We start from the raw sequence: 27,172 nt of genomic DNA, 5'->3' as shown, positions 1-27,172 counted from the left end.
TAGAATTTTAAGCAAAGGGAGGTAAGTGCCCAACCTGACAGATTAGTCGACTGACCAATTGGAGCAATGGACAGCAGTCGACTTCAAATATTCAATTTATTGGAAGTGCAGTAAATACTAGGATACTTTTGATTAACTTATTTCAAACCATTTAGGAATTTACTGTAGTGAAAATAGTTTAAATTCCAAAAAAATGCTCTTGATCACAAACCAGATTGTGTGTGAAAAATGGTGGGTTATGTCCTTTGAAAAACTTGCTAAAATGGCTTGCATTCCATAAATATGAAAAGGTCTATAGACTACCTTGAAAGGGCAGTAGTTTATTACAGTACATAAAATGAATGTTCAGGTGACAGAGTTGGTCTTCTGTTTGAATAAATGATAATTGATTCACAAGGAGTTAAAAATTTCTTTCATTTCACAGGTATTTTAATCATTTTCTGATGGAAAGTTTAAATCTCCATGTAAATTATTCAGTTCACTACCATTGGCATTTCATGTGATAGTCATTTAATCCAGGGAAGCAGACTCCCTGAACATCAACATTGCAAATGCTATTTTAAAGAAACATACAATTTGACCAAATCCTGGTATACCACTACAGAAAATGCTTTGAAAATAGACTTGTCCAACAAAAAGTGTAATTTTCCTATACTTGATATTAAGGAATCTATGTAACCGATCTTCATTTATATACCATTCACATATTTAAATTGCTGAGTAGAGTTAAAAATACAAATACCATTTAAGTACAGAAACAGAGCCAGTGGCAGATCTGTCTAATGGATCAACTTACTACACATTTTGTCAATTTTAATAAAAATGTTAAAAAGACATAATTTTTATTTGCGCCTTCTCTAGGGGCATAATTTTGTAAACTAAAAGAAACTTATATTTGTTTTTCATCGTGGTTTTCTGTACTTTAATTGTTGATTGGTATACCAATCCTCGAATAATAAATTTCCTGTAAACGTATTAATTTTTGCTGTGTACTAATTTTCACTATTTTCGTTGTGAACAAATAAGTGCAAAAATAAGTACCCTCAAAATTGATTTTAACACTATTTTATACAAAATATATATAATACTACATTTTGTATAACGCTAATTGTACTTTGAAACCACAGAAGATGATACCTGTGAATATGTTCACTTGACAGAATCCGCGAAAATTAATATGTTTACAGTATTATCAGTAGTCTATCCAAATAAATAATAGTTCTGGATTTTTTTTCAGTTGGTAAAAATGATATTTAAGTTTAATGACAACATACCATATATAGTTTATTTCAAAAGTTGAAGGAATTCAACATATTGCATATAATGTGAAATATATGATTACATATAACATAACAAAAAATATATTGATATAAAATATATTCTTAATGCCCATACAAGATGGCTGTATAACACTTAATATATTGCTAAAATGTATGTGTACATGAAATTTCTGTATAGTTCCAAAATGCAGAAGGGAACTACCATTTGATATATGGGGGGGGGGTGTGGGGGCTAGGATGAAATTTAAAATAAAAAACTTAAAAGCAGGATTGAAATTTTGAAGAAATAAAAAGACGTGACTGACCATAAGAAAAAATAAAAGGCAAGATATATTATTTTCCTAACATTTCAGTTTAATTCAAATAAAAAATTTCATTTCAAATAAAAGGTAGGACATATAAAATTGCTCAAAATAAGAAGACAAGATAGAAATTTCATCTTAGCCTCCTCCCCATTAAAGTAAAATGATTGATCCCTAAGGTTGTATATATTCTCTAAAAACAGATTGAAAATAAAAGGTAAAAAATCATATTTCATACAATACATTCAGCCAGTGCAATGCTCCCTGACAATGCAATGTTTCAAAATTCAATATCTCTTCAATAACCTAACAAGCATCTGCAATACAATATACAACTCCAAAAGGATTTGTACAAATCTTAGAATATAATCATGTACACAGTACATAAATGCAGGATTGGTATGAAGAAAAAAACTATTTACTGCATGTACAACATAGAAAGTAATGTGGCTGTAGATATTAAAGACATCAACAACACGCACCACAGAAAAAAAAAAGAAAAACAAGGTAATTAGCCAAGAGATATCCTCATCCCCTCTAGAAAATTTAAAAAAATGAAAATGCACTTAAAATACCTCAAACAACAAATATGAATAGAGAGTAAAACACTCCAGGATATAAAAACTGAATATAACAATACTGAAACAAAGCACCTTAATTAAATAAAACAGATATAAGGTATTGCACTAGAAAACCTATCGTAACACAGAATTTAAGTAGTACCAAGTAAATACAAAATAAAAACTGAAGCCATTTCAAAAGCAGTTCATCATTTCTATACAATTTGCTAATACAAAACATGCATTCCGAATATACTAAATACATGATAATAACTACCATCCCTCTATTTACAAATCTATGTCAATATATAAAACCACCGAGTGAACGTAGCAACCAAGTACCACCACACAATTTCCGAGCTCCTCGGTGACATGTAATGTCATTGATTATATATACACAATTTCCTGTACAATTGGAAGAAATTGAGCAAAATCAAAGGCAGTCATGCTACCTTTAAAAAAATTAACATTTTTTATACAACAAAAAATGCGCAATACTGAAAAAATGTTCTGCATAACTAGACAAACTGCAATTTAAATGCAAAACTGTAAATTCAGAAATTACAATGATTCTAATATTTATTTTTTTTTTTTTTTTTTAAAGTGACATTTCTGAAATTGCAGAAATTACCTGTAAAACCTGCATTTAGAATACCCCAAAAAATCAGTCAAATATCACAACATGAACTTGTGCATATTGTTGTGCTAGGTATACGATAATCCAACAAAATTTGATATGGAACATTTAACTTAATCACTTTCAACACATGCCCAATCTATTTAAAACAACATACCAATTTTTAATCAACCCATCCGTAACCATGGTAATCTCTGAGAACTAAACAAAATTTTAATTTCACCAACCACCAACTCGATCTTTATTATGAAATATAATCCAAATTTTTATAACTGTCATACACCATGAATTCATACCATCATATGAAATTAACTTTAAAAAAAGATAATTCCAAAAAACTGGTTAGTATTTCACAGTTGTACAAATGTAATAAGTATCAACTCATAACCCAAAACCCCGAAAAACAATGCTCACTTTTCTGTTATTTGTTCACGAACTAAAACCATCAATTATATGAAAAAAACTTTTTAAAAAGAATATATAAAAAATACAATGAGTATATACGGTTGTCATAAGAATATTTCACAGTTCTCTCAACTGACAACCCTAATTACTCATGTAATTTATTTATTCTTGTAGTAGTTCAGGAAGGCTTGTCTGAAAACATCAACAGCAAAGTCTGTATCTTCTTTAGTGATACACATTGGTGGTTTGACTCTCAAAACCTGTCAATGCAACAAAAAAAATCAGTTGTTAATTTCACAATCAATTGTCAAATTTCTCCAACATCTGTAAATTTCACAAGCAGCTATACAATTATACAATTTTTTGTTTCTTGTTGCTGATTACAGTGAATACAGACAATAACAGTGTATTGACCTGAAATAAAAACAATATGTGGATGAGAATTAAAATCTGGGTAAAATGCAACGCTTTGCCATGTTTTTTTTTCTGATTTATGCCAAATTCCTATATTATTTTTATTTTTAGTAAATACACTGTCATTGTCTTAATACTGCAATCCTATTCAAGATTAATTTATATACGACATTTTTATTACATTTCTTCCCCACTATTGGCCCCAAATACTGACGCTAAACAAATAGTTCATGCAAGGGTAGGAAAGTAGGAGCCAAAGTGTTAGATATAGTCAGTGACTGTATATAATCAATAAATATACAGTCAATGCATTTTGGTTGCTCAAACAGAACTGCAGTATAAAATGTAATACTTTCAAGAAGCTTTGAACCCTCTCTTTTAGATTGATCACAAAAAATGGCAACGGATATGACTAGAATATTTGTTTATTTGTAGATATGTATACATTATATATGTTTCAGTACTTCTGAATATAGAATAGAACAGAAAATAGATGTAAAGGCATATAAACATTTTGTAAGAAAAAATAGATCCACAAGTGTTTTTTCTTAACAAACCATGACTAAATACTTCACTAATAAAACATGTTCGTACAAAAAACAACAAAACATGTTCTATCCGCAAGTTCAAATATAAAGAAATACAGAGTCCTTAAATAGAAGGTAACATGATATAAACGCTACACCATTTTACCACACAGGTACTGCAACTCCTATTGCCATCTTATCAATAGAGTTCTCATAATGGTAATCAACAAGAATTAAACCTATGACCTTAACCACACTGAGTCTGAAAGGAAGTTAACCAGTTATACTGAGTAAGGACCTTTACTAGCGTCATAAAAAATGCTAATAGCTCACATCTTAAATTTTTTTTATATAAAAATAATTTGTAGTTTATCTAAAACTGTTAAAGGCATAAAAACATCAATACATTCAACTTCAACCACCTACAGGTTTCACCTCATATTACCAAATATAACCAAATAATGGAACATTTTTTACATCATTTTTGACTCTATTTGCCATAAAGCTATGATTCTTATAAAACTTATGCAAAGAAAACAAAAAAAATAACACTTACATTGCTACCAAGACCTCCTTTCCCAACCAGAACACCCATATCTTTGATGTCTTCCCAGATGGCATTCACATCAGCTGCTGGTAAGAAGTCTCTAGAGTTCTATAAAGAAAGAATACTAGACATATACATGTGGCTCATTAGAGTTATATGAAAATATCAGGGCTTTATAAGAAGAGGTAATTTTTTTTTAATCATGATCTGAATAGTCAAACATTCCCTTTATGATACTTTTCTACCAGATCGTGGTATTTGCAGTTTTCTCCAAATTCTTTTCCTATTAATGTAAAGCCAAGAAATTTCTGTGCAATTTTTTTTACGCAATTTTTGTAATCAATCTACCTTCAGGCAGTTTTAAATTTGTGATCTTTTCTCAAATTGTATTATGATGTCCTTTGAAGAAAATATTGATGTTAGTTTAACTTATGCATTACAGGTCTTTCTGCAAAAAAATACAAACAAATTACATGGTTTTTGGTATTGTAAAAGCGGTTTAACTCCAGATGCAATATCAGGTGCCAGTACAAAATAAATACAACAAGCTAGTGAAATCATCACTTTCAAGTGTGAAGTACGGCACACAATCCAACAAAATTAAGAGAGAAAAGAGATCCCCGTTTCTTGTAAATAGTTTTAAATATTCTATTTTCCTCACTATGGTTCTCATAATTAATAATGCATGCCATCTTATCTAGTTTTTCAAAGGGATATAAGCCACCAACACACAACAACCTGGTCTGCAGTCTTATTGGGGAAAGGAAGAACAGTTAACATTTTTCTTTTACACTGAAACTATTTTCACTTGGTTAAGTACCTGAAAGATTTAAAATAAGTTATTAATAGGTAAACAAGTACTAATCAATGCTCAAATAAGTGATTACTTTTTTTAATTTAAAGTCTACAGCTGTCCATTGCTTCTAGGGAATAATAAACCAGGCTGTCTGGTTGGAAAGTTAAAAGTTACCCCCTTTTGCTGAAAATTTATACAAAAAAAAACCCCAAAAAAAACAAAGTCAAAAGTGGACATATATAAGCTATTCAAGCAATTATTACCAGCATAAACATACCCTATCAGACACAAGCTCTAAACCAATCATCAGTCCTTTGCCCCTTACATCACCAATAATCTCAAAATCATTTTGTAATTCTTGTAACTTGTTGATGAAGTATGTGCCCACTTCATGGCTGTTTTGTTGTAACCCTTCTTCATCAATGACCTAAGGAAAATGGGATACATGCAATTAATTACTATGATGGTGTTTAGTCATATTAATATTGATTGAATTCTAGTAGTCTATGCTAGAATGATCTTAATTAAGTAGCAGACTTTATAAAAATTAGTAAGGAGGTGATTCATACAAGTCAAAAACCCATCAAATTTACTTTTATTTCTAGTTCAGAAATAGTTAAAGAACTCATAATGAGCTTTAGTTTGTCAATAGGATGTTGCTCTTTTGTGATAAAAATTATACAGAATTTGAGGGGAACAGGCACACTGCAAGAGTTATTGTTCTTGATTTGGTAAGTCAAAATGTACCATATGTTTTCTACAAAATACTAATAGGACTATAGCTATGTAAAACAAGAAATTTGAGAACAATGGCTCACTAGTGATATCCCAGTATTCAATTATGATAAAAGAATAATAAACAAAGTCCTCAGTAATCAGTAAGTTGTAAAATTATTTCAAAAATGGATTCCACCATATGGCATACCTACAGGAAGAATGTATAAAATTTCAGGCCTCTGTGATGATTAGTTGCTGAGAAAAGTTTGGCAGAAATGATTAGATGAGGATAAAACAGTATACCCCTCTCTCCTTCAGACCTTGTTTAAATATGGCATATGAAATCCAACAAAACATCAATTCTTCAGTGGGGTTTTCTGCATCATGAATTACCTCTACCACTGACATTGTCTGAATTTTGTATGGATTGTTACTTAGTCTTGACAACACATCACTAATATCATGTGTCCTTTACATGTTTCAAATGCTGGGGGTCAAAATCTGAAATGCAGTATAGATCAATAGAAGCTAATGATGCAGCAGTGTTCATAATTCATTGAAAAATTCAAAAAATTGTTGCAATGGTTTTGTCAATCCATCAATAGACAAGAAAAAATTAATACAATTTGCAAGAAATGTAATCCCCTCATGTACAAACTTACATCAAGGACTGCTGAGCCAACAGCAGAAGCCATTGGATTTCCTCCATATGTGTTAAAATGAAGTGCAGTGGACATGTGCTTAGCAATCTCTGGAGTAGTCACAACAGCAGCTAATGGGAAACCATTACCAATACCCTTTGCCATGGAAACTATGGGAAAAATTTATCACTGATAAAAATAGATTGATTTAAAACTGTTTAAAATAGTTTAAAAGGATTAATAATGTAAAAAAAGTATTTCAACAATTAAGTTAAGACAAGGAGCAAGTTACCCCTGTTAGTAGTTTTGTGGATCCACATAGCCTGAGGTTCATTGGCATATAAATATTCTTTAAAAATCAGACAATACTGATTTTTTTTGTTAGGTGGTGCCCATTTTGCAATGGCATCCATTTTAAAAATTCAAATAAATCTTGCACAATTAGCAAAAGGAGAGGCAACTTCCTACCGAGTTTTGTTTTTGAAAGTTTATTCTGACAACATCGAATACGTGAAAAAAACATTACGAAAGAAACCGAAAACAATGAAACCTACTTACTGCCAAAACTTAGTTTTCAGTGAATAATATAAGTCGGTGACCAAACTTGGTGTTTGGTGACCTAATTACCTATATCAGGAACAACACCATGACCTTCAAATCCCCAGTAATGTGTCCCTGTTCTACCAAAACCTGTTTGTACCTGAAATTATAGACCAATGACCATACTACTGGTAGTTCATGTTAAGTGTATCATGAAGAGACATCTACCTTTAGAAGTTTCATAGGCTTCAACTTACAGTTGTAATGCATCGAAGTATTTTTCACTTTCATGCAAAAATATCATGACATTTTTCTAAATTTGCAAAATTTCACCTTATAAATCTTCACGATTAATTGATACAGTGAATTCATAACAGTGACACAGTTTAAGAAATATATGAAAAGTCACCTACTTCATCAGATATACAGACACCTCCATGTGATCGAACAAGATCAAAGGCTTGTTTCAGGAAGTTCTTTGGAAACTGTACTGTTCCTCCAACACCCTTGAAAATGCATTATCATCATTCATATTAACAACAGTTGGCCTAAGAAGTGCTTGGCTGGCATTGTATTATATGGCTGATTATATTATAGACTTTTATATTAAGTTTTTATACAATACTAGATGTTCAGTGTAAAACATTTTATACTTCATTGAACTCAAATTATTTATGTTAGTTATGCGATGTCATATTGCTGCCATTTGAAGGCCAATGATTGGCTGACTAAACATGTATTCCTTGTATACTAAATGAGCATAATCATACACACTGGTTGTAACAATGTTATCACTTCAAAGATTTTCACTGGTCATGTTCAGCCAATTTTGTCCGATTTTCAGACTCCTCTGGTTTTAACCATTTCATAGCATGAATATTTTTTGCCAAGTAAACCAATCTTTTCTTTTCTTAATTTCAATAAACACACCATAAAATGGTATTTGAGAAGTATTTTATGAAATTCCTGTTATTTCTTCAGTGTTTCAATAGATCAAATCTACTAAGACAAAACCTATGGAAAATCTAAAGAAATCCTTTTCCCACCAAAATTTCAAATGCTTACATATCAAAAGTGAACTAACTGACCCATATATTTTTTCTTCTTATATAGTTCTAGCATGAAAGATCTCTAAAAACTCCACAACCATTTGAAATCCTTATTCTTAAATAGACCAGTAAGGATCCTTAAAACATTAAGAAGCATTCTATCTAAGAATCATACAAAATAAAATTCATGGGTAAAAGCCTACGTATTTTTATTTTTGATACTTTGTGTGAATTGCCATAGTAAACAGAAATAAACATTCAATTTTTCATAGTGTTCTTAGGAGATAACAATTATATAGAATGCACTGTATATTTCAAAATTAAGGGAGATAACTCTGTAAATGACGCTCAAATACAATAGAATCTATTGGATTTTCAATGTTGATTATCTCCTAAGAGCAGGCAGAGATGAATGAATAATTACACATTTCATAGTATAGACCCATAAAACAACTTAATTACAAAAATAAAATATGTAGCCTTTTTTGGGATGTATCACACTTTTCAGATTTTGCATGATTCTTACAAAGACAGCTACTGAAGTACTTTTTATTGATTGAAAACAAATAGCAAAAAAAAGCAATAGGTCTACATATACCAGTACCAAATATTATTTAGAAAATACTGCTAAAGATTTTCCTGTTTTTTCTTAAACAAGAATGACAACTCCTTAATTTAATCAACTATTGATTTTACAAAACAAAGTATTTGTCACAAAAATAATGTTTCTAAATGATATTGTGATTTTGACTGGATGAAATAAATAAAAAAAAATGTTACAGCTATGGTACTTTTACTAAAGGTTTTCTTATTTTTTTATTGATCAAAATATATTTCATTTCTCAACATGAGGATTGCATTAGATTTAGAGCATCAAAGTTTCTGGCTAAAAGTTTATGTATCATTTGGAATCATGGTTTGGCCGTACCACAAAAAACATGAAAATTGGTACACCATAAACAATAGTTCTTCCACAATTCTTAACAAGATATTACAAGCTACATGATGCTAAGAATATCCCACTCAACTATTTCATCAAATTATGTAGTGCAGTCACCAGAAAGTAAATAAGCGATGAACCTGGAAAGGGGAGAAATGTTACAAGTCATCATGCAAAAGCAATAAACCAAATATCTTAGCATTCTCTCCGATAGAAACTGAGAAATTTGTTATAAAAATTACATTTATACATCACCTAAAAATGTCTTAGTTGATAATAAACAGAAAGTAGATAAGCCCTGAACCTGGATATAGGAGACATGGTGCAAGTCAGCTTGAAAAGCAATATAACAATTATTAGAACATTCCTTCTAATAGAAGCTGTGAAATCTTTTACAAAAAAGTAAAACATACAGACTGACAGACAGACAAGATGATTGCAATATAGCCCCACTCCTTTCAAATGAGTGGATGTTAAACATTACCTGTATTGATTCAGCAAAGAATGCTCCACATCTACCTTTAGGTAAGGAAAACTGAATGGTGTCCTTCAACTGGGCAAAGTACTTATCCCCTGCCTCACATTGGCCCTCTCCACAGGAACAGGGTCTACCTACTACCTATATAATGAATTCAATTAGTTACATCTTACCATGTAAATTGCTACATGTATTTTAGGAAAAACTGCAGTTTTCAATCATAACCAACTTCAATCAAATCAATAAGCATTAGAAGTCTTTGAATAAAACAATAATATATCAGATATTTAAGGTCAAGCTACGCTTCGAAGACTTCTGTTATATCATGAAATGTTTATTTATTAATACACATTATCCTAAAGTGCAACACAATTTCCTTTAAAAAAAATCATGAGCTTTAAGCAAAAATTGCAGTGAATTCTCTGGATTTTTTCTTAATTTTTACTTTATTCAATATATTTACTCAACAAGCCCTCAACAGAAAAAAAACCTTTAACTTCTGTACAATGCTTAATGTTAAAATTATATGTTTTTCTGTATACCATTGTATTATTTATGCTTCTACCAGAATAAAAAAAAATCATACTTAAATAAAACAGTTTTCCATATTGATTACCAGTATATTATTTTAAAAATCATCAGTATAACCAATTTTTAATGAGTTTTCCAAACCAGGAAAGGCAAAAACAAAATTCACGAATTAAAACTTTTCTGGTCATATTGGAATCCTTATGTTACAAAGTATTATTTACCTGAGATGGTGAATCCCTACATTTGGCTCCACCCCATGGACCTTTGTAAGGATCAGCATTCATTGACTGCAAGCAAAAAGTTATTCTTATTTAGGCCTCACAAAGTTAATTATTTGGTTGATCAATATCTGGGTTTTTAACACGCTTTACTTTTGCGAGTCTAACACTGGGACATAAATCTTAGTACTTGGTCAGTCCTATTCTCTTTTGAGGATGCCTCAAGACTTATTTTAATTGCCGTGTAAATAAAACTAGGTGCTCTAGAGAGCCTGAATCAATCAACAGGCTTGATAAATACTCTTTTTGTGTAAACATGTGGCCATGTTTTATCATTGATTAAAAAATCTCAACAGTTATTTTGTGCAGGATACCTTAAGAAACAATAATATCAACATCACTGAATTCCTTCCAACAATTTCTGAGGACAAGATTTTTGTAAGTAGTAACATCAAAAATTGCAAAAAAATGTATCTAAGAAGGGCAATTACTCCAACATGGATCAACAATGTTGCACAAAACTTGACCACAATTTGATCTCATCATACTGAACAATTCAACCTATGTCAAAATTTGGCTTAACTGTTTTAGAGATATATGCAAATACTACTGCCGACCCCTACTTTTAGTAATAGCAGTGGGACTTCAGTGTACAATAACTTAACATCTTATCTAAACTTCAAAAGTTATTCTAACCTGATGAATCCCCAAACCAGTAGGACTGTTGAATCTCCATGTTGATAAAGCAGTTAAACCCATCAAATAAGGACTGGCACCATGGTAGGCATTTCTGTAAATAAAGATGTATGCTCATACAAACAAACACCATAGCAAATCAAACCACTGTAATATTTTTTTACTTATCTTTAAGCGGTGACCATGAAAAAAAAAATTCGACCAAATATTTGGCTCTTACCAAATTTTTCAAATCTTAACTACTCTGCCATTTCTGCTACTTCAGTGCAGTGAGTATAAGTAGCTGCAATTGTAAATGTTCTATATACATGCTACATTGTATATGCTTGTATCATAAATTACATATATGTTTCCTGTAGATTTGATACACACTTTATTACAGGCATCCTTATCCGCCAAAGAAAATCCAAATTATTGACATTAATTACATGATTGACAATGAGGTACATCAAATATAGTTAGAAGATTTCTATAAGATTGCCACTGAATTAAATTTGCTCTGTGATGAATGATTTTAGAACTATATTTTCTACCAGAACTTGAAGTTTTAGGGGTTACTTGTCTTCCTACCTTAATGAGATTGCTTCAAAAGTTCCTGTGTACATTCTGGCCATTAATAAGGCAAGATCATTGGCTTCAGATCCACTATTGGTAAAGTAAACAACCTACAAAGACAGATTGTTTTACAGTAGTTTTATGAGGATTGGTTTATTTCTTATATTTTAGGAAAAAACATTTGTCAAATCAAGCAAAGGTAGCCATCTAGTACCTCATACAGTAACAAACACTACTTTTTGTACCAGTTTTAAGACAGTACAAGCACCACAAGAGTGATGTCATTTCAGAAAGATTCTGACTAATAAATCTGCTGAATGTAGCATGTATGACAGAGAAATAACGACTACCAATGTCAAAGTCTTGGGTATGATAAAATTTCAGGGGAAAGGACTATCGCTAGACCCCAAGTCAATGTATAGATTAGGATTGTATAAATTGAGTCTGAATGTAATGAAAATAAAATTATTTTGCAGGAGTAAAAATTAGGAAATACAAGCTGGAAGCCTCGACCATATTTTTGTTAAATATTTTCTGTATGTTCAACTAAACTTTACTTAAAAGTGTGGTAGCCTAGCTCAAAATTTAGTAGCTATGTGCTACTGGGCGACTACTTATTTTTATCTCTATTTTGGTACAGGTATAATGCTTTATTGCATATCATCTTAATAATTAAAATTTACAATTGTATGATAATGTTCATTTCCAGATCATATTTCTTTTTTACCTTCAAATTTCCAGGAAGTTTGGAAACAAGTTTCTCTGCATACTTATGAATTTCTGGGTGTAGGTATATATTTGTAGTGTGCCAAAGAGTATTCACTTGTTTCTCCAAGGCTTTGTTCACTTTCCTGTAAAAAAAGAATGTACTCTATAATCAATCCAAAGTTATTATACCAATCCAAGAAAGTGCAAACTACAGGACACAAACAATAATTCCTTCCCTATATTGATACTCTCAGAATAATGTAAGTGTCAGTCCATTAAACACGAAGTTTATGTGTGATCAGAACAGTTCAATTTGAAAATTGATTGAATGCATAATTTTACATTAAAAGTCCCTTTTGTGCTAATTGTGAGATAGTCGACGGACATGTGTAGAGCATGCTCAATATACACTTCTGGGAGGAAAATTCTTATGTTCTACCCAAGCCCTACCTTACAGAAGTGTATATTGAGCATGTTCACCAACTTACCACAAAAGAGTCTATTTAAAAATTTATTGAATGTATGGTTTTACATTCTATGGCAAATATTTCATTCAATCCAGGATAAAACTGTTTGAGCAGAAATCTTGAAGATAAATTTCAAATAAATACATTTTATATATTTTTCTTATAGTTTTTATACTTAATAAGTTAATTTTTTTAAATCATTCTCATAATTAGTTTCAGAGGAATAAGTGACATAAATTTATTGGAAAGAATGTATGTAAGGCATATATTAACAGTACTAGAACTGAATGCGTTTGTTCAGAAACAAAATTGACATAAGTATAGAGAACATTATACAATATGGTATTTTTTTTTTTTGTATTCACAAAGTATTTAAAACTATCAAGATTCATAATCAATTACACAGTTTTCAACTACATGCCAGGTATTCAGACGCTAAGAACTGGGTTGGACACTATGAACATGGAAAAAAACACTTTTGAGCATGGTACGGGTGAGTACGAATTCTTCACTACCATGCATTGTGAATGTTTGTTCTCTTGTCCAACCCTTCTTTATATTGTCTCAAAGATACAGTACATTACCAAATCCCATGAAACTCTTGAGTAGTTTCATTGATGCACACTTCATATCTCATATATATAATGAAAACCTATGTAAATAGTAAATGGATTTATATTTATTAATAACATCATCTACTTTACACAACATCAACATAAAATAATCTTTTAACATATAGATCTGTACACTCACTAAAACCTAAAAATGTGTGCCAAACATGGGTAAAATATTGCCCAGTCCTATCAACCTTGTGTTATAAATCTAAAACTGAATTTGTGGGAGGGGGGGGGGGTAAATTTACCAAAGTTAACGCTTTGACGCCATCGTGCTGAATGACCACAAACCTAACTTCGTGGGAAAACTGTAGTGCGACTCGCATGCCACCTCAACACAATGAATGACAGCAAGAGAAAATAATTTCACTCTAATTCACTATGTTCAAATGCATGAAGTTATATACATAGGATACTTGACGTGGCACACCTATAGGGAATTATTGGGCTTGGTTTATGCCAAATTTCCAGTAGTATAAGTCAAAAATAAACAAAGCCCAATAATTCCCAAGTAGGTGTGCAACATCAGACATCCTATATCAAACATTCACAATGCATCATACTCACCCATAACATGCCAGAAAATTATTTTTCCTGCCTTCACAGTGTCCAACAGGGTTCTTAGTATCTGAATACCTGGCTTGAACAATGTTATCGGTTATCAAGCTTAAAGACACCAGCCATCTTCCTTTATCAATTCATGTAAATTGCCAAAAAAAGAGGAGATAACAAAGGAACATAGACACTTACGGATGACAATGTCCAACACTGACTGTAACAATGCCACCAAACAGATCTAAATATCTCCTCCCTTTGATGTCGTACAACCATTGCATGTGACCTTGATTTATCATCACATGATCTTTGTAGTATGTCAGTAGCGCAGGGGATAAATTATCCTGTCTGATCTTCATAGCTTGGTCAAAGGAAAGTCCCTGGATAAAGAAGTAGTAGCTATCAGTAGCAAGGCTGTCATGTTTTGAGAAGCTAAATGTGTGTGGTTAAGATTAGAAGAATTTTTAAAACTTGATACAAACAAAGAAGAAACATTTATGGTTATGTTTATTTTGTAATATATAATGATATTCATGTATACTGCCCTATATATTACAAAAATGGATAGGGTAAATATGACAGACTACAACCCCACCGGGATGAAAAATGTCAGCTCAAGACCATCCATTAGTCCTTTATGGATGAAGAGGAAACCCTCACACCACTGGACAGCAAATATGCAATGTTTCTTCTTCATGCCACAGATCACCAGTTTCTACTCATACTGTTTATCATTTTTGTTTGTTGTTGATGACAGTCATTATATAGATAAATCTGCCATATACAAAATTTATGTTGAGAATAGCAACAAATAATGGAGGAAATCTATATAATAAATAGGATAATCAATTGGTTATCGTGAACAAAACAAAATATGATCATCTCATGCCAGGAGCGCCATAAGATTTAACATGTGCACAAAACAAATTCCTCACACTCGTTAAATCTAGGGTTCTTCGGCACTCGTGATCATATTTTGGTTATTCACTACTTCCAACTTATTATCCTATTAGTATATGATTTAAAATTTTTTTAAATCTGAATCTTGAATCTTTAGTTTTGCAAAAATAATGAAAGAGTAATTAAAGGAGTTGCTCATAAAAAGTCAAATCCAGGGCAGACGAAAGACAAAACGAAAACTATGTCACTTTGAAATACAGGTTTTCATGGTCCAGATGGATACACTGAAATGATTAACGATTCATGATAAACTTCTGTAGTGATAACAACATAACCCTGTTCCAAAAGTCTAATTGTAATAAGTCTGTGTCAATACAGCAAGCTCTGGCATAATGTATGAGTTGTGAAATAAAAACTCCGTACGCAGGTGCTGAAGGGATGTTGCCACAGATGAAAGGAAAGTTGACAATATGGAATGAAAAGTCATCGCATTGGTCAGTTTGGTAAGATCAAATAGAAAATTATAAAGATTAAGGAAACTGATATCTATTTTGCCTCAATTGTGTGAAACTTTACAGATCTGCAATGGAGCAGCTGTCCTCGACACTGACTTAACAGAATGACAAATTTACAATGTTGACTGCATAATTGGAATTATTGGACTTCATTTGTTGTATAGATGAGTGACAGAATAAAAAGTGTTATGTTAAAAAGTAAATGTCTTGGTTTAACAAAAACACACAGACATAAAATAGAAGCTCAATAATTCAAGTAATAATGCCCCCACAATAAATTACCTCATATTTATCAGGTTTAAAGTCACATGGAGGCATGGGTGCCACAGAGGACATGCATCGTACCATTCCATTGCTAGCAGATCTACCTAAAATTTAGATAAAATGGTCAATTTACTATAACCCATGAAGTAATCATACAGTGTACATGTTCTTGCCTACACAGCGAACCATTCTACTTTTGGGGATACTTTTTACATACCTGTTTAGTCTAATACTTTGAGTGTGAGAGTCCAATTTCAAGGGCAAAATCTGGCTCAGAAAATCACTTTCTTTTCTTTTCATACAAATAAAATTTTCAGAAACAAGACACTCCAAGGAGCCTGAATCGCTCACCTGCTTTAACTTTTGCCTTTCAAGGGCAATAACTCAACCAAGGAGTAGTCCAACAATTGTGATTCAAGAAGACTTTGGTAGGACTTATCATAAGGATCATTTTAGCAATTGAAAGTTTCTTTTTGTCTATCATAGTTTTCAAGATATTGGCTGAAAACTGTAAAAAAAAAAATCATTTTTCACCTTTCAAGGGCGATAACTCTAACAAGGAGTCATCCAACAACTTTGATCCAATGCAGACTTTTGTAGGCCTTATAATAAAGATCATTTTGGCAATTGAAAGAATTTGGCTAAACCTAATAGTCTTTGAGATAGATGCAAAAATTAATGTATGATCCCTATGTTCTATTTTTAGTAACAATGGACAGATCAAAAATCCCCACACTAGTTCTATGCAGAATATGCTAAGGAACATTCATACAAGTTTGGTTCTGATTGATCCAGTAGTTTCAGATGAGAAGAGTTTGGAAAATTGTCAACGCTGACGGACAACAATGACAAGGATGACAACAACAACGACAATGACGACGAAGTACACCAAGTGGTGGCAATAGCTGACATGGCCCTTTTGGCCAGGTGAGCTAAAAATTTGTTTTCAAAAATAATAATTGATTTTTTCCCATTTAACACCAGAATTGGGAGGTCATTCTGGCTTGTTCTGAATTGTAAGTGTATTTTTTAATTTCTTAGCATACCAGCTGTTAACCCTCCAACATTAGGTGGGAGACTCCAACTAAATCATTGAACAATTTAGAAATGCCTAATAAAAATTCTCGATTTGTGAGAGGTTTTTGGTTAAAATTACTACATTTTTTGTGAAAAATACTAAATAATTAAATTTTGACATCAAAAATTTGTTCTTTGTAAAAATCTCCCACAAGAGTGTTAATGGGGGAGAATCTCCCACATGAACTGTTTCAAAGGTTGACAGGAATGTCTCAGTGTTTAATGGCCTTTGTAACTGATTTCTGAGTGACTCTGATCACCATTCTACTCATAATTTCCTCAATTTTCTTCCTATCAACTATAAATGACTGCAAGGATTTCCAGTGGAACAGATTAACTTCTTGATTCACAATCTTTTGTACTTAAGGCTATGCAAAAAACAAATTAAAATTGTTTAGATTGTTAAAAAAGATTGCTATGCGTAGTCATATGACCCCCTCTGCTGCAAAAAATGTTGAAGTTCAAAAAGTATTCCTATAGAGTATAAATTTCAAATTCAACGAAGTCCCATAACTCCTGTTAAATTTGTTGAATCAAAATGGCAGTGCAATATGATCAACTACATATGGTGACTAAAAATCCAACAATATATGAACATAATCCGCTCAAGTTTCCCAGGAGTTGTGTCCACAAAGTGTTCCTTAAGTGTAGTACACATGTACAAATTCAACAAAGTCCCACAACTCCTGTAAAATTTGTTGAATCAAAAAGGCAGCATAATATGACCAACTACATATAGTGACTAACAATCCTACAAAATTTGAACGAAATTGAACATTGAACAGTTCCAAGGAGTTGCGTCCACAAAGTTAAGTGTGACAGTCACAGGGACCCCTTCTGCCTTGTGGTTGGGGAAAAATCATAGATGGGGGGGGGCTGCCCCCAGACCCCTTCTCACTACAAGAATACTTCTGTTTTTAATCATATTTAAAGAGTTTTTTAACAATTAGAAAAGCCCCCTGAGGTGGGTTTGCGATATTTTTGCTTCCATACATGTCAATGTTTATAATAAAACAAACATAATAGAGATTTTTATTTTTATTCATTTGTTCTATTGTATTTTTTTTTATCTTTCAGTAAAAATCTGTAATAAGCTTCACAGAGCTCAGCATTTAGCATAAGGACTTACAAATCATTATGGGCACAACTGCTGGTTTGGCTTGGACACTATATTGCACAAAATTTGAAATTCAAATAAAAACTTTCGAAATCAGATACAAAATAAACAACAGGCTCTAAATGGAACACGAATAGCTCATCTGGCAAACCATTCCTTATTAATTATTTAAGTAAAGGTATGATGTGTTAAAATGTTTTACCAAAAAATTGCAGAAAAAGAGCATATATCAATGAATGAAAGTGTTTTCAGAACCAAATTAACCTGCTATACATTTGCTGAGAAATAACATAAACTGAAGATAAATCATGGCTACACAACATTTTCATCATCATCTTTCACCTCAGGAGACCATACCATATAAACCAAATATCAATGAAATCAAAGCAAGTTTAAAAATTAGAGGAAAATGGCAGCCATCTTGAAAATGGCCATCCAGAACAAATTCTTGTCATCATCATTCAAATTAGAATACCATGTTTTCTGCAAAAAAACAAAAATCATTGAAATCAAAGCCACAGGTGAAAATGGCCACAAAAATGGCAGCTATTTTGAAAATGGCCCCCAAAATTTCAATTACTGCCAATCAGCTCAGAATATCAAGTTTAGCTTATGACTAGCTTTCATCTTCATTATTCTTCTACAGTTGTGGAAAAAACAGCAAGAAATGCATTTTGACTCCTATGTTCTATTTTTATTGAAAATGGCCATGCTTTACAGCTGATGAAAAATCTTAAACAATCAGTTTGTGCAGGATACCCTAAGAAACAATCATGCAAACTTTCATTTTATTTTCAATGTCAAATGGTTTTAGAGAAGATTTTCAAATTTGTACATGTGAAAATCGATAAAAAAAAATCTGTTCCAAGGGCCACAACTCCTACATCAGGAAATAAATCATTTCTCTGATGATGAACAATATTATCCACTGTCAGAATTTTGCTACATTCAATAGTTGTTGAGTTATTTGCAATCAAAGTGCTGTCAGCACTGGAGGTTTTTGATTCTTGTGAAAATTGTACCAAGAACAAAATTTTGAAGATTACATGATGTAAAATAAAATTGTGATCATACATTTGCATATCTTATATTTATTATCAAGAATCGTTTTTTCCCTAATACGTATAGACCAGATGTCAATCCATACTTCTGATCAAACTTCGCACACAAATACAAACTTTGTTCCATTTCACCTATTTCCGAAATTTTTTAAACTGTCCATAACTTAGTTTGCATTCACATTAAAAAACTATAATAACAGATTGTTATTGTTATTGATATTATACAATGTACTCAATTTCAGCTTAAGAAAAAAAATTCCTTGATGAACATAAGATTTCCAAAAACACTTTTATCATTTTGAATTTTCATGCCAAATTTACTTGGTTAAAACCAAAGCTCTCGTCTTTCTGTTTATTAATGATAAATTTTTAATAAAGGCTAGAGAATTTGACTGATAAGTGTGTTTAATGGAACATGCTAAACACATTTTATGCTTTTTGACACATTACTGCAAGAACTAAATTTCCTCAATATGAACTCATTACTGAATATGATCTTTCAAGGCCAAAAAGGAGTCCCTCAATCTTCAGTTGATATGAAGAATAGATCTCAATTCTATTCGTAGAAATAAAAGAATATTATTGAGCTGAATAATTGCAAGAAACATATTTACTTGTTATAAAAGAAATATTGAATGATATAAACAGAATTACATTTGGACTATATTTTTGTGCAGTTTTAAGAAATAGTATTTCCAGCGATAGACCAGTGACATAAGGTATTTAGATAAACCAAAAACCTAAAAAACTGTATTTTGACCCCTATGCCCTTTTTTTATTAACGACAGCCATTTTTTTTTTTTCAGCCAATGACAAATTTAAACAATCAGTTTGTAAAGAATACCATTTTAGTAACAGAAGCCATGTTTTCTTTATGTTTAAAATTTTATACAATCAGCTTGTGCAAGATACCCTAAGGAACAACTATGCCAAGTTTCCTTCCAATTGGTCATGCAGTTTCAGAGAAGATGTTTGGAAAAAGCTTTTAGGCCAGGTGAGCTAAAAAGTCCATTTTTTTGGGGGCGCAGTCCCTTTGACCCCTTGAATCAATAACTATAGGAGATATTTGAAATTTGATTGAAAAATGTAGGCAGGGATTTTCATGAAGATTCCAATACAAAAAAAATTATACAATCAGACAAAAAAATAATATAAAGTCGAAATTTTTGGGGGTACGGTTCCTTCGACCCCTTACAATTCTAAAATGGTCCAAAACACATTAAATCTGCTTGATACATTTGTAATACCAGAATTAAATAAGAAACACAATGAAACAGAATCAAAACTGGAAGGAGAACATTCTACATGGGTCTTAATGTAACACCTATTTTTACACTATTTGGCCTCTTATTCTTAAACAGTAGGAGCCACAAACTCCAAGTAAAATAGGAACCTTTTAATGGATAGTAATATCATATCAAATTCTCTTTACAATTGGTCAGCCACAACTAACGTTATTTTCAAATGGAGAAAGTAACCTTGAGTGATATTACATTGTCAAATTGGTGGGTTTTCGACATGCATCTTTTTTATTTTGCCTGATTCTTACAAATACTGACACTTAATGTTAAATCGAAAGAAATGGGTATGGCCTTGCAGCATAAATTCTGAAGAAACATATATTATGTATGTACAAATTGGTGGGTTTTTAAGATGCATGTTTCTCCCATTTTGCCTGATTCTTAAAAAAACTTACACTTAAGAGTCAACATAGAATCAATTTATGGATATACATCACCACACATAGCAGGTCTTTCTCAGATTTGAAATTACAGTAGACTAGAGTCGTTTATTATATGTGTATATACATTTTGTACATGGCATCGTTATAGCTGTCATTTCAACTCAAATTATGACAAGTTATGACCATGCATACATGAATGGCCAATTAATTCAACATTGAACAAAATATGTACTTTTTAAAATCAAAATTCAACTTAACATCTGACATGTCAATGTTGAAAAGTTTAAAATCTGTAATGTAAAGATGGCAACAGTACCTTCCTTATTAAAAGATAGGATTTAGTTACATACATGCAGTCCTTTAACGATGAAATGTCCCCATTTCATATGTAATTTGATAACAAGGATGAGATAAAAATACTATGAATCAATATCACCAAAAAATTAATACATTATTTATACTGACATTAAATGTACAACATGACAAAAAAACTTTTTGTCTCAACATTTCGTCCTGACTCTTGTGACCCTTAGATGACTTTATGACCAGAAGCTTAGAGCCAGAACCATTTGGATGACTATGAACTACATGTACATGTATTAATGCAAAAAGAATGACACTACATATCATTAATACCAATTAACTAAACAATGTACTATGTTGTAATTTTTCATGCATAGAAATCTTACTATCTATAATGACTATTTCATAAAACCAGCAGTTGGCCTAAATGTACATGCATGCCTGTGAGTGACCTATTTAACATATTTTGCAAAAACGTCAACTTATACCCTGGACGGGGCATCTCTGTATTTAGTGCATTTTAATTACTATCTAGCAAATACTGTGAGTGTTAATGATTAAAGTGGAATTACTAATTAACATGTTAATAAAAGAGGGTCGAAAACACAATACAACTGCCTTGACCTAAAACGAAATGGTTATCAGGTCAACTCAACATAGTTCTTGTAAGGTATATATGTTGTGTATTTCACTGGATGTAGACTTCAATTATTGTAAAAACTAATAATGCAAATATCAAAACTTACTTCCAAAAGACAGTAAATGAGCTGATATTTTGTTCATGGCCATGTTTCCACAGCTGTCTGACCCAGTTACTTCTTTCCTAGCTTTTTGCTCGATGTAAACAAACAACGTGTTCGTAAAGCCACGCCCACCCAAGAACGATAATTTCGCGGGAAATGTCAATTTGGTGTTTCGATTTTATTTAATACAAGGTGACGAATTTCATCGTTTTTTTTTCTTTTTTTTCTTTAATAACTGGTACTTTTTCATGAAAAAGGGGAAAACTTATTTCTTTACAAATCAGACAACAGCGGGTGTGTCAAAGAGAAACAAACAAAATTAATTATAAAAAATCAACTGTAACTTCTTTTAAAAAAAAGTTAATTAACGACACAAAACACATTAATGACCAACATCTCCTGACTGTGGACTGACACATGAAATCTACGATGTATAACTAGTCTTATAACAGGTGAAAGGCGAGGCTAAGCTAGGCATGAAACAAATTGTAGGCACCATTGCGACGAGGGTCTCACAGTGGCGGCCGCTCAATACAGAAATGATTTTTCAGTTGTTAAAAACTGAAATATCTACTCTATGGACTCGATTGATTTAACAAACATCAAGTCATGTATGTCTAGTATGTGATATCAATTGTAAAAAAGAGACACTTTGAAATGAATTATCAAGAAAAAAAGTAAAATAAAATCAAGTTCTGGTTGCAAACTTGTTGATATACATCCCACCGTGACTCACAGCCGCCACGTCCTGATCAGTGGTGGATCCAGCGGGATTGTTTCTGGGTTTTGTTCAGGACAAAATTGACTAACGCATAAGAAAGTCAAGCGACGTATTAGAGGGAACAAGATACAGTATATTGAGGGGCATACTATGAGAGGCAGCAGGACATCGAAGGAAAGAAAACTACCCAAGAAAAGCCAGTAAGAGATAAAAGTTATTACATCCAAACAACAGCTTAAGTAAAGTAAATTATTTAAAAAAAAAAAAAAAAGGCCCGTAACATCCCCCTTTCATGTAAGATAAAAAATTACTGAAACAGCAAACAAACCATAAAATTCTCTCCATAATATATCAATTTCTCTCCATGGAATACCTCAACACACAAAAAAAACAAAATGAGACATTCGCTTAAAGAACGCCCCGGTTACTGAAATATTATTAAACAACGACAATACAGTCAATACTACATCGGTAACTTTAATTCCAATGTTGAGGTAAGTGGTTGTCCTTCTATGCAGAGGTGTATGGTAGGATGAAAAAGTTTCCCTTAGCATCATCAAAGAAATATCGAAACATCAATGAGATAAAGAAAATATTTTTTTAATATAACGAGAATAGGTGTGGTGAATATGTCAAAGAGACAACAACCCCACCTGGATGGAAATTTCAGCCTAAAGCCACGTGCACCCATTGGTCTTCAATTGATCACGATGAAACCCTCACACCACAAGGTAGACTCCAGATGGCCCTACACAAGAGTTATATTCGAAATCGGAGCCAGTATAAACAACTGCATGTCAATATACATCAATGGTATGATGTGAACAAATACATATTTATATATTTATATATCCTGACTAAACATAACATGAAAGTTTTCCAACCAATTACTTAAACGGAGTTTAAGCAGGACAGACCCACAAACCAACAAAAATAATGGATAATGGAGGACAAATGTATTGATATTCACAATGATAAGTATATTGTGATTGCATCAGTGAAGCATTTTTTTGTGTGTAAGGGAGGGGTAAACAAGACATGCCCTGAAATAATCTGCATTTAAAACAACAAGTAAGAGGGCAACGTCTAGATTAGTCTTCACAATGCAGCGTACGACTGGCTCTTATCGACACATCTTAGTACAAAACCAACTTAACTACATGTACATAAATAAATACGAAATAATACCAAAAGGGAAGCAAGACAACATGTTCCTTACTGTTTAAAGGTTTATCAACTTTATCTTTTCGTGGACCTGAGTGAATTCTTTGAATTTTCATTTGCACTCGTATTTGCTATCACTCCAATCTCTTCCGAACTTCTTTCGAAGTCGATCCTGTCTTTTCTAGTTTTCTTCATCTCAGTATGAAGCTCTGATCATGCCTTTGTTTTTTTGGGGTTTTTTTTGTTTTTTTTTTGTTTGTTTTTATTATTTTTTTTTTGTTTTATTACTTTTTTATTTTTTTATTTTATTTCATTTTGTTGGGTTTCTTAAACACGAAAAAAGATAGATTAAACAGGTTACTGCTGGACATAGTTACAATACGCGGAACTTTACTTTATCAACTTGGCAGGCTTTAGAAGGGAAAGAATAATTCAAGGGAGCCAAGGTTATAGCGGTAATCAAAAGAATGTGATCCAGGGACAAAGACCCGACATGGAAAACAGACATACACAACAAAGAACATACAGTAACTAAAATCATACATACAAAGTAACAAAAGCAAATGAGCAACTCGGACTCCACTAAAAACTGAGAGCATGGACCAGGTGCACCGATAGGGTAAGCTTTAGAAACACCCGCCGAGTTGCTCATAAAAAGTCAGGTCCGGGGTAGATGAAAGAGGAAAGGAAAACTATTGCACGTTGAATAAATCAGTTTTCATGGCGCTGATGGATACACCATAACGATCCGCGAGTTCATGATGACGATCATAAAACTTCTGTATATGTACATATATATATAATGATGATTTCAATCTTGTAACAACATAACCCTGTTCCAGAAGCCTATTTGTTAGAGTTCTAGAGCGATATAAAAAGTTTGCGTAGTTTCGGCAAGCTCTGGCATAACGTATCAGTTGTGATATACGCAGGTGCCGAAGGAATGTTGTCACAGATGAAAGGAAAGTTGACAATTCTGAATGAAAAGTCATCATGTTTGTCGTAAAGTTTGGTCAATAGTTTTCCTTTATCACGGATTTCCAAGTGTAGGTCAAGATATGATGCTAACTTCACAGTTTCTGTAGTATCCTTTATCTAAAATTCTTTGGGGTAGATGCGATGTACCAAATCCACGAAAATTAGGATAGATTAAAGATAATACGTCATCTATAAAGCGGAAACTGAGATTAAAGGATCTAGCTAAACGATATTGAAATATCGGTTTCAAATAATAGTTGGTTTTGTGTATTTTTTTATATTTTGGTCAAGACTGGTTATAGTTTAATGATTTACTGCTAAAACAATTACAGTTTGATGATCTCTATAGCACCTTCTTCGAAAGAAAGCCTTTATCCCCTTGGTGAAAACAACTGAACTTATAAACAACCGTTGACAAGTCAATTACTAAACCGCTGTTCCTACTACATATAGACAAATAAGCTTAGTCTTAGAAGATTAAAAGGAGGAGTAATTACAGACAGTAGTTCAACATCATCACAGGGTAGAAAGATTATTCGCAGCTAGCTTTACTTACATTCACAACTTACGTTTGAATGATTTTGCTTTTTGTTGTGTTGTTGGAAACTAGTTTTATATAAATTGTTTGTATGTCACAGCTTGTCTGTTTTCTAATATGCGCATCAGCTTGTCTGATTTTAACAAGAGGAACCACTATATCACTGTAAATTCTTTATATCGTAGTTTTGCTATCAGTCTTAAGTGTAAGAATCAGGCAAAATTGGAAAAATCAGAAACATGCATGTCAAAAACCACCAATCTGACAATGTAATATCACTCAAGGTTACTTTCTCCATTTGAAAATAATACTATTTAATCTCTGCATCACTGGCTTTGCTCAGAAATTTTTCATTAGAATCTTAGAAAAAATGAGGTTTTTAACAGTTATCTGCCTTTGAAATGTTCATTTTCACTCAAAAGTCCGGCATGATATGAAAAATGTTGTCTTTTTTCTTTGATTCTGATGGTACAAATGGTCAAATCAAAATAATGGTGTTTTCATACCATGTTTCAACTACTGCCTGATTCTTACAGGGACTGACACTTAATAGTTCCAAAGTTTCAAAATTATACTTGAGGTACTTGATGTATTATTTGGCACAGTTTTTGCACTAAGATAAAAATAAAATTGGCACAGTCCCTTCAAATGAGTGCCATTTATATATATCGAAATTAAACATAGAATTAAAAACCTAAATTGGCATATTTAAGATATGATTTTACTAAAGGATATAGCAGGAAGTGTTATGTTTGAGCTGCTGTATGGTGAGGCATACTCTTTAGGTTAGTTTAAAGTAACATCAGTAACTACATGCACTAATTGTCATGTATTTTTTTATGTTTTAGGGTGTATCAAACTATAGTTCAAACCCACCACATCTTTTGCAAGTCAGATATTTCTAGCCCCAGTATATCCTCTATGGTTTTGAATTTTATTTTTTGTTTCGTTTAGGGTCTAGGTTGATGTACTTTTCACTGAACAGGAATTGTTTCAAGGGCCAGTGAAAGGCAGATTTCAAGATGTGGGAAACTTTTCACCATTCAATCACTGAAGACCAATAGTGGAATTCCACTGTGGAATCTCTCACTCTTAGCTAAAACCACTTGAACAACCCTACCACAAACCTCTTCAATGAAAGAAACCACTTACCCCAATTTAGAACTGCAGCACTGAAAGACAACTTCTTAGCTTAAACCATAACATGTGAAGACAATTTCTAACCTCTAGCTAGCTTAAAAAACTTCACAAAACAAGCTAGACCAATTGATGTCTGGACTTGCATCACACTGTAGCTGTGATTTTAGTTGCTGAGGAAAACGCGACAAGAGAAGTGTTAAGGACAGAGATAAGAAACTACACAACATGATTACCAAATTAGAGAATCAAAATTTCCTGACCAAATGCACAACATATGATGTTCTTGTTGCATACCAAGTTTTATGACTTTATAATGGGTAGTTTTGGGGAGTTGCACTGAAAAGCTGATACATGATGATTTTCAGTAACTATCTAAAAGTTCAAAAGGGCATAACTCTAATAAAAAATAAAGAATCAATATTTCCTGATAATATGCAAAACTACATATAGTGTTCTTGCTTCATACTTAGTTCCATGAAATTCTATTGAGTAGTTTTTGAAAAGTGGCAATGATTGATTGATTGATTGATTTTATCTTTTAATGCCGTTTCGGCGACTAGGGCCATATCACGGCAAGAACATTGAATGAAATGGAAATATTAAAAGCAAGATCAAAGTCTCTTCATAAAATAATGAAATTAAAACAAGCAGTTATTTACATATAAAAAGGTGCATAAAAGGTGAACCTAAGACATAAAATACATATAGAAACATAAATTCGATAAAACATTTAAAATATTGAAAAACTAAGGAAGAAAAGTGGCGACGACAAGCTAATACATAACGATTT

General features: G+C 32.2%; 1 protein-coding gene across 1 annotated transcript; it reads right to left on the bottom strand.

The window, feature by feature from the left end:
• Window positions 1-290: 290 nt before the first annotated feature.
• Window positions 291-21,992, bottom strand: LOC148616564 (alanine--glyoxylate aminotransferase 2, mitochondrial-like). Its single transcript, XM_088583723.1, has 14 exons — window positions 21,845-21,992; window positions 15,875-15,960; window positions 14,373-14,557; window positions 12,561-12,684; window positions 11,849-11,943; window positions 11,279-11,372; window positions 10,586-10,651; window positions 9,840-9,974; window positions 7,780-7,872; window positions 7,454-7,526; window positions 6,848-6,996; window positions 5,746-5,895; window positions 4,682-4,780; window positions 291-3,444 (listed from the first exon to the last, which is right to left on the bottom strand). Exons 1-14 carry the CDS (start codon window positions 21,885-21,887, stop codon window positions 3,343-3,345), a joined length of 1,494 nt encoding a protein of 497 aa, XP_088439849.1. The 5' UTR covers window positions 21,888-21,992; the 3' UTR covers window positions 291-3,342.
• Window positions 21,993-27,172: the final 5,180 nt, after the last annotated feature.

Source organism: Perna viridis, chromosome 5 (assembly GCF_037379345.1).
Source record: "Perna viridis isolate PV_CMFRI_1.1 ecotype Kerala chromosome 5, ASM3737934v1, whole genome shotgun sequence".
Classification (NCBI taxonomy): Eukaryota; Metazoa; Mollusca; class Bivalvia; order Mytilida; family Mytilidae; genus Perna; species Perna viridis.
The sequence above is the reverse complement of the archived record's forward strand: the minus strand, read 5'-3'. Positions and strand labels throughout refer to the sequence as shown.